Genomic DNA, 17,660 nt, shown 5'->3' on the forward strand with positions numbered 1-17,660 from the left:
TTTTTATTTAGAAACAGGGTCTCTTAAGCCAGTGAGGCTGGCTTCGAACCTGCTCTATCCTCCTATCTCTGCCTCCCAAGTGCGGGGATTGTGTGCGCCACCACTCCCGGCTTATTAGTGTCAATTTTTATTTTATTTTTATTTTTATTTTTTGGTGGTACTTGGGTTACTGGAAACCCTTTTATCTCTGGGATACACTCCCAGACCTATTTTATATTTTTATTTTGAAACAGGGTCTTTTAAGCCAGCAAGGCTGGCTTCGAACCTGCGCGATCCTCCTGTCTCTGCCTCCCAAGCACGGGGATTACAAGCATGCTCCACCACGCCCGGCTTATTAGTGTCAATTTAAGAAGAGAAATTTTAAAACTTTTTTCCCCCCACTGAAAGTGTGTTAATTGCATTAAATAGGATTAAAAATAATCACACACACACACACACACACACACACACACACACACACACACACACACACGGGACTGAACCCAAGGGCATTCTACCTCTAAGCTATACCAGCCCTTTTTTTTATTAATTTTGAAACAGGGTCTTAGCTGGGTGTGGTAGCCTATACTTGTAGTCTAAGTACTTAGAAGGCTAAGACCAGGAGAATTAGAGGTTTGTGGTCAGCCTCAGTAACTTAGGCTCTCCCTAACTTAGTGAGATCCTGTTTAAACATAAAAAATAAAAAATAGAGCTGAGGGTGTAGCTCAGAGATAAAATACTCCTTGGTTCAATCTCTAGGTCTGGGGGTGGGGGAAGAAAATAGGGCTTAAGGTATAGTTCATAGATAGAGTGCTACTGGGTTCAGTCTCTGGTACTACAAAGAAAGTCTTGCTAAGTTTCTGGGGTTGGCCTCAAACCTGCAGTATTCCTTTCTCCGCCTCCCAAGTACAGGAATTACAAGTGTATGCCACTATGCTTGTCTTGGAAATCTTGAATTTGTTTTGAAAATATTTTAGATTTTCCAAGAAGCTTTTTATAAACTTCTCAAAGCTTTATAAAAGTTTTCAAAGTTATTAGATCTTTTTTATTAGACTCAGGAAAATTCAAAGTTTTTAAGAGATGCTTTTATGAGCCTTTCAAAATTTATACATGGATGTGGGAAAAATCTAAATTTTTTTCAAATTATAACTTAGTATATAATATAATTATAAATTGATTATATCTCGACATACCTTTTTTTTTTTTTTTTTGGTACTGGGGGTTGATCTCTAGGGATGTTCTATCTCTCAAGTTATACCCCCAACCCAATTTTCTTATTTGGAAACAGGCTCTCACTAAGTTGCAGAAGGCCTCGCTAAGTGCCAAGGCTGGCATTGAACTTGTGATCCTCCTGTCTCAGCCTTCCAAGTACTAGGATGGCATACCAGATTTTAAAATCATGTTATTTTTATGTGCTGAAGCTATTAAAATTAAGTCACATTTTCTGGATTTTAAGCATTTTCAATACTTCTACAATTGCTTGATTGTGAGAAAGAAGTGTTAGTGTTCCTAGGTGGCATTCCTCCTAAAGTGTCAGTATTAACATGATTTTCTGACATAACAAAGAGTTTTATTGTTGGAGGACAACTAAGGGAGAATACAGCCTCATAGTAATTCAGTTATTATGTGATAAATTACACAAGTCAAAAGAAATTTGGCTAACTGATATATTTTGAGTTTAGGTTATTAATAGACTCCCTTTTAAAAACATTTTTTTTAGGCTGGATGTGGTGGCACATGCCTGTAATTTCCCTACTTAGGATGCTGAAACTGGAGCATTGCAGGTTCAAAGCCAGTCTCAGCAACTTACTGAGTCTCTGTTTTCAAATAGAAAATAAAATACAGCAGGGGGTGTGGCTAGGAGATATGATGCCCATTGGTTCAATCCCCAGCACCATAAAAAAAAAAAGAATCTCCTTAAGTTTTAATACTGGATAGTGATCATCAAGTTTCTGTCCTAAGATGTTGACAGTCTGTTTGCAGAGGCATCAGACTTTTGTTCTGATTACTGAAAAAAGTCCAGAGATGATTAGTGTTTTATTCTGTTTTAACCTATGAACTAGTTATTAGCTTTTAAAAATTAAATATTTTATATGGGAATCTAGACTTTGTTTCTCTAGAAAAATTTGAGAGTGGACAATATTTTAATTTTGATTCCAACATACTGATTTTCAATTTGGGGGCAGCATGGGCAGTGTCTCAGTAGAGGACGTTTTGGCAATATCAGAAGATAGTTTTGATTGTCATGAGTCAGGGAGGTGGCTGTTGGCATGTATATGCAGTGAGAAAAGGCCAGGGGTGATGCTTAAGCACAAGACACCCTTCCACAGAATTGTCTAGTTCAAAATATCTGTTCTGAGATTGAGGAGTCCAGCAACCCTGTAATGATTGACTGGAATTGAATCACAGCTGCTTATGGCCCAAAGTTAGCCGCATTCTCCATTCAACTTGCTTTTATTTAATTGGATTTATGTACCTTCCAATAGTATAAGTTTAGTGAGAACTGAAACAACTTAAGGTGTTTATTAGTAAAGGTGATGACTGATGTTAAAAAGCTTTATCTGACATGAAGAGTATTAGAGTCCAAAATCTGTTCCCCACTTGTCCTCATTCTTTCAAATAACATACTTTGCATTAAACGCTCTGAGAGACAGAGTAGATAGGCAAGTGTTGTATCCCCTTAAGGGTGGTTGTGTCCTAGGGAATGGACTCATTCCTTTATCATTATGTGTTCTTTCTGTATCCCTGATAATTTCCCATGGTCTGAAGTTTGCTGTCTAAAATTAAAGCAAATGCAGCTCTCTCTGAATGTCAACATTGCATTTCTTCATCACTTTTGTTGTTGTTGTTGCGGGTCTTGGGATGAAAACCAGGGGCATTTGACCTCCGAGCTACACCTCCTGTCCTATTTTTTTATTCTTTATTTTGAAACAGGGTCTCACTGAGTTGCAGAGGGCCTCACTAAGTAGCTGAGGCTGTCTGCGAACTGCTGTCCTCCGGTCTCAGCCTCCCGAATGCTGGGATTACAAGCGTGTGCCACCACGCCTGGCTTTTCTTCATCACTTTTAACCTATGTTTGTATTTAAAGGAGTGAGTTTGCTTTTGTTTACTCTGACAATATTTATCTCTGGTACATTTAGACTGTCCACATTTAAAATTTTGAATTGATTTATTTGGATTACTTATCATATTTGCAACTATTTTCTATAAGTTGAACTTGTTTCTTTTTATTTCTGTTTCTGCCCTCCATGACTTTAGTTCAGTATTTTATATTTTCTCTGTCACTTGTACATCTTTTAGTGTATATGCCCTGGAGTTTGTAGTATACATTTACTACTAATAAAAATCCACTTTCAAATAAAAGCGAAGTACTGGGGATTGGACCCAAGGGCATTTTACTAAGTTACACCCCTAGCCCTATATTTTATTTTTTGTTTAGGTCCTCATTAAGTTGTGAAGGGCTTCACTTAGTAGCTGAAGCTGGCTGCAAACCTGTGAATCCTCCTGTCTCACCCTCCCAAGTACTGGGATAACAAGCGTGTACCACCATGCCCTGCTGTGTGAGTATCTTTTTTTTTTTTTTTTTTTGTGTGGTACTGGGGTTCCTGGAAACCCTTCTCCCTCTGGGCTACACTTCCAAAATCCAAACACCTATTTTTTTTATATTTTTATTTGGAAACAGGGTCTCTTAAGCCAGTGAGGCTGGCTTCAAACCTGCGCCATCCTCCTGTGTCCGCCTCCCAAGCGCGGGGATTACAAGCCTGTGCCACCACGCCCAGCTGTGTGGGTATCTTCTTATGGACTATTCCCAGTCCTTTCACCTCGTCCCTAATAACACTGTTATTGTTTCACTTCACCTTAAGCCATAATCACCCTATAGTATTGCTTTTATACTTTGAAAAAACTTATTAGATCCATTAAAAGAAAATAAAGGATTTTGATCCTTATTTTTATCTTTGATCCTTATCTTTATTTAAAGCCAAGTTTTTACCTACACCATTTTACTTTACTGTTCTGTTCGCTGGTTTCTAGAGAGAAGCCTGGTGTAATATTTTTCTTCTATAGATAAAAGCAATTTTTTTTTCTTTCTTAGTCTTTAGCTTCTTTCAAAAGTTTCTCTTCATCTTTGATTTTCTCTTTGCTCTGGAAATCTGGGACATGTCTCCTGTAGGTAAAACTCATGAAAGTGTGTGTGGAGGGTTCCCACACTCCATATTTATTTTTTATATATTGCAAACTCAGTTTCTAGTAACTAGTCAGTTACCCTTTTAGTGTACTTATCAGGCTCTGGTCATGGCTTCTACCCCACTTAAACACTACATTCTGTATTTTATTTTCTCTCCATTTTGAGCAATAGAGGTTTGCCTTTTTTTTTTAAGTCTCTGAATGATGTAAAAGTTGTTGATCGTCCATTTGTTCATTCTTGTTGTGAGGACAAGAGTGATGACTTTCAAAGCTCTGTACATATCAGATTGGAATCTAGAGGTCAGCTGTTTCTTTATAAAGATGACTTACCAAATTGAGATAATTCCTCTCTATTCTGAATTAGTTGACAATGAAAGCACTTCCTTGCATTAATCACCAAATGATTTTACTTTCTTAGACTAGTCATACAGTGAATTATATTGAGGGTTTTTTTTTTTTTAAATAGTGAACCAATGTAGCACATCTGGGATTAATAACATCTGGTCGTGAAAGACATTGGTCTGTGGTTTTTCTTTCTGAACTCTTTTTAATGTCAAGCTAAAGCTAGCCCCATGAAATGAATTGGAAATGTTTCCTCCTTTCTTATTTTTTGGAGGAGATTACATATAAAAATTGGTATTAATTCTTGCATAAACACTTAGTAAAATTCTCCATTGAAGCCATTTCAGTCTATGATTTCTTTTGGGGGTGACTTTTTAGTTGAAATAATTAAAATGAAGTTTAATGGTACTAATAAGGTTTTTATTCCATACTGAGTTTGTGATTTTTGAGGAACTGCTTTTTTATCTTCTGAGTTTTTGAATTTATGATTTATGGTTATAAAACTCGTAACATTTCCTTATCTAATTTTTAAAGACTACAATTCATAGTTTTGTTTCATTGGAAATATTTGTAACGTGTCTTCTCTTTTTAAAAGTCTTAAGTCTTGTTAATGGATTATCAATATTACTGGTTTTCTCCCTGAAGAACCAGATTTATGAACATTGAATTATCTCTTCTTTTTTAAATTTTATTAATTTATACCTTTACAATCTTTTGTTTGCTTGGGCTTCTTTTCTTTTTTGTGTAAATTTTCCTGTTAACATCGGCTTAGCTGTATCTCATAGTTTTGGGTGTGCAAAACATGAGTCACATAAAATTTACTCATTCAGCCTTTTCTCACTATAGATTTCAGTGGCATCAAGTTTATTCACATTATCTACAACCATCACCACCATCCTTCTTCAAAATTTTCTTAAATTCTTAGTCTGAAATTTTATACCCATTAACAGTCGCTCCCTTGCCAGATGTGGCACATTCCTGTAATCCCTGTACTTGGGAATCTGAGACAGGAGGATCACAGGTTTGCAGTCAACCTTAGCAACTTAGTGAGGCCCATGGCAATTTAGTGAGACCCTGTTTCAAAATAGAATAAAATTGGGCTGGGGGTGTAGCCCAGAGGTAGAATGCCTGGGTTCCATACCCAGTACCACAAACAAAAACCAATCACTCCATCTAACCCCCTTTCTTCAAAAACTGATAACTGTTCTACTTTCTATAAATTGGACTGTTCTAGTTACCTCATATAAATGGGCTCTTTTAATTGTCCTTTTTGTACATATTACATTTTGTTTATCCCTTCATTGATTGTCCATTAAGGTCGTTCCCACCTCTTGGGTATTGTAAATTCTAGTGTACTCATACATGAGTCCCTGCTTTCAGTTCTTTTTGGTATATACACAGATTTGAAATTGGATTATATGGTAATTGTATATTTAATTTTTTGAGGAGCGACTCTTCTGTTTTCTATAGAAGCTGCATCATTTTATATTTCCATTAGCCATGCCCGAAGTTACAAATTTTCTACAATCTCACTAACACTTGTTTTGTTGTAATAGTCATCCAAACGGGTGTGAGTATTTGTTTTGATATTCACTTTTTTAGTGATTAGAACTATTGAGTATGTTTTCTTGTGTTTATTGGTCATATATAGATTTTTAAAGAAATGCCTACTGAATCCTGAGGCCTCTTTGGGGGAAGTGATGTTGTTTTATTATAATTCCTCATATATTCTGGATATCGATCTCTCATCAGATACATGATTTCCAATTATTTCCAGTTTTGCAGGGTGCCTTCCCACTCTTGATAGGATCCTTTTGCACAAGTTTTTAATTTTGATGAAGTCTCATTTATTTGTCTTTGTTTTGTTACCTGTTTTATGATATGTAGCTTAATAATGTACTTTTCATTTATGTTTCAGAGTTCTATAGTCTTACTTTTTCAGTATCTCCAGCCTTTGCCTTAAAAAGAATGAGAAATTATAAGAGGATCAGTGCATTTGCTATAAGTAAACAAGGTTTTAAATGCTGAATAACATCAAAATACATTGAAATTGCCCATATGGCACTTTCAACCAGAATAGGCAGAAGAAATATACCTTATATTCTCCTTAGAGTTCTTTAATTGAGAAGCACTTCTAATAAATTAGTAATATTTTATAAGCAATTAATGGTATTTATATAAATGCATATGCCTATTTCAAAGGATCTATATTTTGAGGTAGTTCTCCCTCATATTTAACTCAAGATATATCTAATTTCATTGTGCTAAGTTAGGCTAAGAAAACTAGTCAGCTTTTCTTAAACTTTGGAATATGTTGCCATTTGTGGTTGAATTAGATACTTAGCACAAAGAACACACACACACACACAGCATACATTGGTGAAATATTTTATTCTATCAGATACCATTTTTAAATAACAAATTCGGATTGTTTGACCTTTACTTTTTCAAAAGAATGTATGATAGGCAAAAGAAGTTTTTCTCATAATGCAGTTATGTTCACTAGATTATTTATATTTAAAAGTTACTGATGTAAGATTTTATCTCCAATTATGTTTAGAAATCATAAATCATAAAATTTATTCCCTTGGTTACAAGTATTATCTGGTATATTCTTAATACTTATTAAACTATTATGTTGGTCAATTTACAGGTGAATTATGTAACCTCATTACGCTGGATGTAGCTCACAATCAACTTGAACACCTTCCAAAGGAGATTGGAAACTGCACACAGATAACCAACCTTGACTTGCAGCACAATGAACTGCTAGACCTTCCAGATACTATAGGTATGAGGGGAGATAGAAGATACTGATATTTGTATTTTATGAGTATTCAAATGATTATTTTTGATCCCTTTTGATAGTAAAATTAGTCTAAAATTGAAAATTGTAATAAGTAGTAAAACTTGTTAGAATATTTTTAAATCACTTTTCCATTTCTTGACAAAGAATAATTTTAGGAAATTAACTCAGATTACAGAAGAATATTGAATTACATACATATATTCTATTATACCTTATTACAGAATTAATAGATTTTTGGTTTTGCTCATTTCAGAACACTATATGCTGTTATACTGGGCATGGTTCCTTCTTTACTAAAGTAGACTACACCAAAAAAGTCATTGCTATTTACTTTTTTGTTTTTGCATGTCTGGGGATGGAACCCAGAGGCATTTGACCTCCAAGCTACACCCCCTGCCCAATTTTTGATTCTTTGTTTTGAAACAGGGGCTCACTGAGTTGTGGAGGGCCTCACTAAATAGCTGAGGCTGTCCATGAACCACAATCCTCTGGTCTCAGCCTCCAAAAATGCTGGGATTACAAGTGTGTGCCACCACGCCTGCCTGCTGTTTAGTTTTTTAAATTGACCAATATAGCCCGGGTGTGGTGGCGCACGCTTGTAATCCCCGCGCTTGGGAGGCAGAGACAGGAGGATCGCGCAGGTTCGAAGCCAGCCGCGCGCGCTGGCTTAGTAGACACTGTTTCCAAATATAAAATGTAAAAAGAGGTCTGGGAGTGTTGCCCGGAGGTAGAAGGGCTTCCAGGAACCCCAGTACCACCAAAAAAAAAAATAAATTGACCAATATAATTTAAAGGTTGTTCATCTGTAGTGTTGAGAGGGTGATAAGTCTTAAAGTTCAGAATATGTTTTGATGACTTCACCAAACTGCAAAAAGTGAATTCTGCTGTCATATGTTCTACATTTATATAATCTTATTTTTTCAGTTGCTCATAAATTTATACACACGGAAAATGGAATTTTAAAAATTCTGATGACCTTTGTTATTGGTATGATATATGTTTAGAAGAATTTCATCTCTTTATATTTCCATAAAGTATATTTCAGAGATGTTATAGTCTTCCTTTGAGGCATATCTTTCTCCAGAAGAATTTTTTGTTGCTTCTGTCAAGCACCTAGAGAGGGACCACTGCAATCATTCCATGTTTAAGACTTGAGATTCTAATGGTCTATTATGTTATAGTCATTTGTTTTAAACTAATTGGAAGACATTTCTAGTTCACCTTTATTTATAGGGTATAACCATGAAGGACCCTACTCTGTGCAGGCCCTTGACTCTTGCCAGAGATATGGCTGCATCTTTCAGGTAGGGAAGCACTCCAAGGAGAAAATTCTTTTTGGATGTGATAGTCATTTGTTTCAAACTAATTGGAAGACATTTCCAGTTCACCTTTATTTATAGGGTACAGCCATGAAGGGCCTTACTCTGGGCAGGCCCTAGATTAGATATGACTCTTGCTAGAGGTATGGCCATATCTTCCAGTTAGGGAAGCACTCTGAAGACAAAAATCCTCTTTGGTGTTATGCTTATTTCTGGCTGGCACTTAGTCCCTATCTTATTAGCTGTTTAGTTTTTGTTTTAGAAGCTATTTTTTTAGTGCCTACATTTTTTTTTTTTTTTGGTGGTACTGGGGTTCCTGGAAGCCCTTCTACCTCCGGGCTACACTCCCAGACCTATTTTTTATACTTTTTTTTTTATTTGGAAACAGGGTCTCCTAAGCCAGCGCGCACGGCTGGCTTCGAACCTGCGCGATCCTCCTGTCTCTGCCTCCCAAGCGCGGGGATTACAGGCGTGCGCCACCACGCCCGGCCTCTAGAAGCTATTTTTTTAATAGAATTATTTTAACTGGAGAATTTTATTTTTTATTTTTGAGGTACTGGTGATTGAACCCAGGGGTATTCTACCTCTGAGCTACACCCCCAGCCCTATTTTTTATTCTATATTTTAAAACAGGGTTTCACTAAGTTGCAGAGAGCCTCACTAAGTAGCTGAGGCTGGCTGCAAACCTGTAATCCTCCTGTCTCAGCCTCCTAATACTGGGATTACAAGCATGCACCATATACCTGGTTTAATGGGAGAATAGAATTAGTTAATTCAATTACCCAACCAATTGTTAGGGTATTTTTAGTAAGGTCAAATAGATGGCTCAGGTTATACGAAGCAACTATTTACTTACAGAAAAGCTAATACTTACATATAATTACTAACTTTTGAACCTATGTATTTCTGAATTTTTGGCCCATGGCTTTATCTAGCATATTAGTATTTGTAGTGATAACAAATAAAGTATTCTGGTTTACCTAACTGGATGTTTTTCTGAAAAACAAGATTCCTAACATATAACTAATTGTTCTTTTTTTTATTTTTTTATTTTTATTTTATTTTATTTTTATTTTTATTTTTATTTTTTATTTTTTATTTTTTAATTTATTTTTTATTGGTGCAATGTATTCATACATCATAGTGGTATAAAGAAAATACTTTTGTAGACATACATGCACATCTCGCCCAGTTAGCCCCTACCACGATCCCCACCCCATTCCCTCCCCATCCCTCCTTCCCACGCTTGGCTTACTGGTTGACATCTATAACTAATTGTTCTAATAGTCACAGTGAATACTTTATTAAATTTCCTATATAAAAGGGGTGTGGTGGCACATGCTTGTAATACCAGTACTTGGAATGCCAAGACAGGAGGATAACAGGTTTAAGGTTACCCTCAGGAAATGATGAGGCCCTCAGCAAGGGCCTTTTTAAATGAGGCCTTTTTCAAAATTAAAAAAAAAAAAAAAAAAAAAAAAAAAAAACAGGTATTGTGGTGCATGCCTGTAATGCCAATATTTGGGAGACTGAGACAGGAGAATTGTAAGTTCAAGGGTAGTCCAGCAGCCCAGAGAGACACTGCCTTAAAAGAAAAGTAAAAACACACAAAAGGGTCAGTGCCTGTGGGCTCTGAAAAAAAGTTACAGCAATTCTGGTTATACCAACAAATAGTTTTAGTAATTATAGAGCAACTATGAATAACAACTCCACTAGTTTTCTTTTAATGATGGTATTCTTTTGGATGTTTGACATTCAAGACTTATTATATTGCTGACTTTTCAGTTCGGTTTTATTTTTTAACTTTTCCAAAAAAAAAAAAACCCAAAATTGTACCCTTGACATTATTTCATCTTTAAAACTGTTCGTCCTACTAATTTTTGTAACTTAAGACCATTTGATTTAATCTTAAAGGTTACACTGAATTAACCTCAAGATACTGATTATATTTGCTGAAATTAAAAGCATCTAATTTTAATTCATAGCCATTTGATTTCACTGTATTTTGAAAGTCTGACAGTATAAAAAAGCAAGCTGTCAAAGTGGAGCACAGAACAATTGATAGTCAAAGCCAAGCACTTAACAGCTAAAAGCCAGTTGATTGGCAACATTCAGCCTATGTATACAGAAGCTCAGCAACTGTGTTGGTATTTCATAGTCACAATGGCTTAACATGAAAGGAAGCCATATCTTGATTTCTAGGTAGCAGTTGATCTTGTGGTTAAAACCACTTATTGAGGGAGTTTAGAGTTGAAGCCACTGCAAAGGGAAAGTCACCATAAATGTCATATTTCTGATATCACTTTTTTCCTAGCATATAAGCATTTCATCCTTAATTATGTTTTTTTTTAAATGCAGAAGTAGGAGTGAAATTTATAATCTTTTATTTTGCTGCAAAGAATAGATCTTTGCAAAATGTGGATGACTCTTTGAACATGCCCTCAAGTGAGTGATAAGGCCTTTGTAAACGGAGTTTTCTCCAGAAGAGTATATTCTCATAGATTACATTTTATAAAATTCAGCTTCTTTCCACCCCACCAAAAAGAAAAAGGAAAAAGTTTTCCTTTTTCTTAGGCTGGGAACATGCAGAAGAGATGTAGATAGCATTTTTGGTACTAGGTAATGTCATGTGGCAATTTTACAACATCATTTTTATTGTATAATTTTTACTTTCTAAAACTCTTATTTTCAAAATATTAGTTTTTTTTTTTGTTTTGTTTGTTTTTGGGGGTTTTTTGGTACTGGGGACCCTTCTACCTCTGGGCTACACTCTCAGACCTATTTTTATGTTTTTATTTGGAAACAGGGTTTCTTAAGCCAGTGAGGCTGGTTTTGAACCTGCGCGATACTCCCAAGCAAGTGGATTACAAACGTGTGCCACCATGCCTGGCCAAAATATTAGGTTTTTGAAGAAAAGTTTCAAGAATCTTGTTCTCCTTACCGGACTTTTAACTAGATAAACCTTTAAAATTTGATTACCAAACTAATCTTTGTTACCACAAAAAGGTTTTAGGTTTCAGTGAGAATTGATTTTTTTCTAAGTATTCACCTGTTACTTCATTGTAAAGGTAGTCTTTCAAGTACCATATTGAATAGGAATGATAAGAGTGGATACCCTATGTCATTACTCATTTCAGAAATATTTTCCCCCTATATTATGTCGAAGGTATGATCTTCTATACCTAGTTTCTTCAGGATTTTGTTTTTATCATGAAGAGATGTTGAATTTTATAAAAGGCCTTTGTGCATCTATTGAGATGATCTTGTAATTTTTATTCTATGTGTTACATGTATTTATATATGTTGAACCATCTTGAATCCCTGGAATAACACCAGTTTTCATCATGGTATATGATTTTTTTTAATTGTGTTGCTGATTTCAATTTGAAAATATTTTACTGAGGATTTTGCATCTATGTCAAAGATATTGGTCTATAGTTTTCTTGTGTCCTTTTCAGGTTTTGGTAGCAGGGTAATACTGGCTTGGTAGAATTAGTTTGGGAGAGTTCTTTCACTTTGTACTTTGTGGAATAGTTTGAGGAATGCTGTTGTTAAGTCTAGTAAGGGCACTGTGGTGCACACCTATCTTCTCAGTCCTCCAGACCCTGAGGCAAGGAGGATTGCAGTTTTGTGACCAGCACTAGCAACTGTGAGGCCCTCTGCAACATGATGAGACACTGTTTCAAAATGAAACAGTGCTCAGAGGTAGAATGCCTCTAGGTTCCACTCCTAGTTAACACACCCACACCCACACCTGAAATTTAAAGAAAAAAAAATGTCTGGTAAACTGGACATGGTGCCACACATCTGTAATTTCAGTACTAAGGAGGCTGACACAGGATCACAAGTTTGAAAACAGCCTTAGCAACACAATACTCTCAAACCTAGCGAGACCCTATTTCAAAAACAAGGGGGTCAGGAGACTGGGTTTTAACTCAGAGGTAAAATGCCCTTGGATTTAGTCCCCAGTACCAAAACACATAAATAAAAATGTGGTAAATTTCAGTGGTGAATCTGTCTAGTCCCTGAGATTTTCTTTGCTGGGGAACTTCTTATTACTGTGTCAATCTCATTGTTACTGATCTGCTTAGACTTTTTTTCTGTGCTCTGTGTTCAGTTTTGGTAGGTCATACATGTTTGTCTGGTTAATCTGTCTTTTGGAGAGGGGGGGATATTGATGTCATCCATGGTTGTTATATTGGGACCTGTGTGTTCTCACATTCTGGGTATGTGTATTTGCAATTGTTGTATCTTCTTGATAGGTTATCAGTATGTAATTTTTCCCCTTACTGATTTTAGCTTTGTCTATTTTGTTGAATAGCTACTCCTGCTTACTCTCAAATTCCATTTGCTTAGAATACCGTTTTTTATCTCTTAACTCACAGCATGTGTCTTTTCTAGTGAGATGGGTTTTTTTTTTTTGGTAGGCTGTAGATTGTTGGGTCATATTTTTTTAATCCAGTCAGCCCATTTATATCTTAATTGGAGAAGACCATTTACACTTGGGGTTATTATTGCAAAGTATGTGTCAATTCCTATTTTGTTGTTTGTCTTCTGGTTACTTAAAATCTGTTCACTTTTTTCCCCCTCTGTTTTATTAGTGCACTGTAGTCATACATTTTAATTGGGTACAAGATGGTAGAGGCACGCATGCACACATCACTCATTTAGCCTTTCCACAATTCCCACCTGTCTGTGTTCTTTTTTTTTTTTTTTGCCTTAATTCATCTTAAGAGATTTGATGGTTTACTGAATTAAGCGTCTTTATTTCCTAATTCTCATTTGTTTATGTACTTGTGAGATTTTTTCCTCTCATGCTCTTGAGATTGTGTTAGCAAGACAGTGTGTAGTATTTCTTCATAAGTATCTTGTAAATCTGGTTTAGTGGTCATGAATACCTTTAGTATATGCTTATCTTGGAAGGTCTTTATTTCTACTTTAATTCTGAAGGGTACTTTGCTGGATATAATAATCTAGATTGGCAATTACTGTGTCTCATGCTGTCCTGGCTTTTAGTTTCAGCTAAAAAGTCTGTTGTTAGTCTGATGGATTTGCCTTTATAAGTGAATTGGTGCTTCTCTCTCGCAACATTCAGTATTGTTTGTTGTGTACTTTTGGCAGTTTGACTATACTGTCACATGGAGCGGGTCTAGAAAGACAAATCAATTTGGGATCCTAAATGTCCATATTTGTAACAAGATTTAGAAAATTGGCTATGAATTTTTCACTGAGTACATTTTCTATGTTTATTAGTCTATAGTTTAATGCCCTCATCTAAACCTGTTTTGAATGCTTGATTTTTAATGTTGTTCCAAAGATCTTGTAAGTTTTTTTCTTTATTACTGTCTGAATATGCTAGTTCACCCATTCTGTCTACAAGACTTGATATTCTTTCTTCTACTTGAATAGTGTGTATTGGTGAGGCTTTTGACTAAGTTTATTTGATTTGATATTAAGTTTTCTGATTGGTTCTTTCTTAGAATCTTTTTTATAAAATTAGTGTATTGCAACTACATATCATAGTGAGGCTGAGGCTGAACATGATAACGTACATACTCACAGCTTTTTGGTATATTTCTCTCACATCCTCCACCCCCTCCATTTCCTTATTGAATTGTTCTTACACATTGTCTTCCTTAATTTATTTAACTATTTTTCTCTCTTTAAATTCATTAATCATTTTTAACATCATACTTTTGAGTCATCTGGCATTGCATCCACTTCAGTATCATTAGAATCAGTTAACTAGCTGGGCGTGGTGGCACACGCTTGTAATCCCAGCATTCTTGTAATCCCAGCATTTAGGGGGCTGAGACTTGAGGATCGCAGTTCGTGGACAGCCTCAGCTACTTAGTGAGGCCCTCCGCAACTCAGACCCGGTTTCAAAATAAAGAATAAAAAATAGGACAGGTGGTGTAGTTCGGAGGTCAAATGCCCCTGGGTTCCATCTCCAGACCCGCAAAAAAAAAAAAAAAAAAAAAAAAAAAAAATCAGTTATCTAAAGAGTGAAGGACCTTTGGACTAGTCACCTTACCTTTTTTTTTTTTAACGCTCTCTCCATTTCTTGTGTGTCTGTGATATATGTGCATCTGTTATATGTATTTTCCAGTTTTTGGGGAGTTGGGTCTTCATAGGGAAAATCCTCCACTCACCAGTGTACCCTAGGCTCTCTGTGGTATAGTGTTATAGTGTTGAATGTAATTCCAAATGTGCTTACTAGTATAGTTTTCTTATGGCTTTTCTGGTTATGATTGGTGAGTTTTGACACAGTATACCGTGTAACAGGTTTAGGGATGCACTTCCTCTGTAAGTCTCAGAAGATTGAAGTACCTCTGAGAATGAGCTGCACAACATGTTGACTTTCTTCTGTGAAACTAGCTTACTATGCAAGAGATGACATCCTCAGACAAAGTATCCTAACTGAACTTAAAAGTTGCCATGAACTGTGGATTTGCCCTGTAATAAAGATTGCTGGGTTGGTTGCACTCAATGGCTTACCTTGTGCTTTTTTTGAGGATTGAACCCAGGGGCATCCTACCTCCCAGGTATACTCCCAGCCCTATTTTACTTCTTATTTTGAAACCGGATCTCGCTAAATTGGGGAGGGCCTCACTAAATCGCTGAAGCTGGCGGTGAACCTGTGATCCTCCTGTCTCAGCTTCCCAACTATTGAGGTTACAAGCGTGTGCCACCATGCCCAGCTTACCTTTGGTTTCAGCATCTATTCCTCTCCCCTCCCTGGTAATCTGAGCCTTTATGACTTGCTTTATGCTTTTTTTTTTTTTTTTACCTTACCAATTCTCCATCCTGTTTTGATTTCTTTGTCATTTCTTTATTAGCTCTCAGAAATCTCTGTCCCTTTCTGTCCTTTCTCTCTCCAAAGGAAGATATAGCTTCTCTTTTGTTGCCATGACTCTTCACTTGAAGAGTCACACAAGTGGAATTTCTATATTTCTATTTCACCTTTTTTTTAAATTGTAGTGAGTATTGAGCTTCATCTTCAGCCTTGTTTTATTTTTTATCTTGAAACAGGGTCTCAACTAAGTTGCTGAGGGCCTCTTGCTAAATTGCTGAGGCTGGCTTCAAACTGGCAATATTCCTATCTCAGCCTCCCATGGATCTATTGAACCATTTTGCCTCCTCTCTTGAAGTCTTAAAATTAGGCATTATTTAAAGAAAAGCATTCACCTTTACGCCTATTGTTATAGCAGTGGCAATGTGCATGGAATAGGCAAGGGATAAAATACTGATAACTTTCTTTCCCCTGTTTTGCAAGAATGTGAATGAAATTGATACAGCCTTGTGATACATCTCATCAGAATTTTAATTATATCTTATGATATGTCAAAATATTTTACATATATACAGAAATATGAGTGTTTATATAAGTATTCATTATAGAATTTTTTTCAAAAATTGGAAACAAATGGCATCAATTGGGCAGTGATGAGACATATATCACACACAGAACATGAAATACTTTTGCTACTGGAGCTTGAGCCCAAAGTCATTTTAGCTATAAACTATACTCTGAGCCTTTTATATTTTTTATTTTGTAACAGGGTCTCACTAAGTTGCTGAGGCTGGTCTTAAACCTGTGATGCTCTTGTCTCAACTTCCCAAGAACTGGGATTATAGCCATGCAGCACTGTACCCAGCTCATGAAATGTTGTATAGTGTTTTAACAGGATAAAATGTGCCTGTATTTCCCTGTATATTCATGAGGAAAATATGACCTATGTGGAGAAAAAGCATTGTGAAGACAAACACACAAACATAAACCCCTATATTTATATTATGTATAAATAAATGCCTAGAGATAAGTCTTAGCAGGTACATTTTATTCTGTAAGCTATAGTTATTTGAAGACTTGAATAAGATGCTTTCATATATTTTATAATTTAAAAATTATTTGGAATAGGAGGAATCCAGAGAGTTAAAATGATTAGTACTTTTTTTTTTTCCTGGCTGGTATCAAAGGATGGGCTGCTCAAAATTTGGATCGATACCCCAGAAAAAAAAATTCTGTAAATATTTATATAATAAGCCGGGAATGGTGGCGCTCGCTTGTAATCCCAGCATTTGGGAGGCTGAAACCAGAGGATCGTGGTTCGTGGACAGCCTCAGCTACTTAGTGAGGCCCTCTGCAACTCAGTGAGACCCTGTTTCAAAATAAAGAATAAAAATAGGGCAGGGGGTGTGGCTCGTAGGTCAAATGCCCCTGGGTTCCATCCCCAGACCTGCAAAAAAAAAAAATTATATAATAATTCTTATTTAGGTCTATATATTTTTAAATCAATGTCTAGTAAAATTTTGTATAAAGCCTATTTTATAAAATAATGGGTCAAAGAAAAGATTTTTCTGGACTTTTTATAATTTTTGTTTCTAATGAGAATCAAGACAAATAGTTAAATAATTTAGTTTTGGTAATCATTAAAGTTTAGGTGGATGTGGTGGCATATGCCTGTAATGCTAGTACTTGGGAGGCTAAGTCATGAGGATCACAGGCTCAAGACTGACCTCAACAACTGAATGAGACCCTGTTTCAAAATAAAAAATAAAGCCGGGTATGGTGGCGCACGCTTGTAATCCCAGCATTTGGGAGGCTGAGACAGCCTCAGCTACTACTTAGTGAGGCCCTTTGCAACTCAGTGAGACCCTGTTTCAAAATAAGGAATGAAACTAGGCCTGGGAGTGTAGCTTGGAGGTAGAATGCCCCTGGAATCCACCCCCAGTACCGGGGGATAAAAATAGGATTGGGGGATGCCCCTGGGCTCACTCCTCCAAAAGCTGAGAGATAAAGTGCCCCTGGGCTCACTTCTCCGCGCACGCTTGTAATCCCGCACTTGGGAGGCAGAGACAGGAGGATCATGCAGGTTCAAAGTCAGCAGCGCTGGCTTAAGAGACCCTGTTTCCAAATAAAAATATAAAAGTAGGTCTGGGAGTGTAGCCTGGAGGCAAAAGAAAGTATGAATGAATGCCTTTCTGTGTGCTTAGCACAAAACAAATGTTATGGAGATTATCTA

The 17,660-nt window shown here is 36.2% G+C and overlaps 1 protein-coding gene across 2 annotated transcripts in view; it reads left to right on the forward strand.

Moving 5' to 3' along the window:
• The window catches only part of SHOC2 (SHOC2 leucine rich repeat scaffold protein), a gene marked incomplete at both ends in the record, with an annotated part of 45,437 nt that overhangs the window by 12,366 nt on the left and 15,411 nt on the right, over positions 1-17,660 (forward strand). Inside the window, one exon of one of the 2 annotated variants that reach the window (XM_080693908.1) lies at positions 7,160-7,297. The exons of the other annotated variant lie outside the window; for it this stretch is intronic. Within the exon in view, the coding sequence (XP_080550034.1) occupies positions 7,160-7,297 (138 nt within the window). The remainder of the gene's footprint in view (positions 1-7,159; positions 7,298-17,660) is intronic. 2 annotated transcript variants of the gene reach the window in all.

Source organism: Muscardinus avellanarius (genome assembly GCF_963383645.1).
Source record: "Muscardinus avellanarius genome assembly, chromosome: 4".
Taxonomy (NCBI): Eukaryota; Metazoa; Chordata; class Mammalia; order Rodentia; family Gliridae; genus Muscardinus; species Muscardinus avellanarius.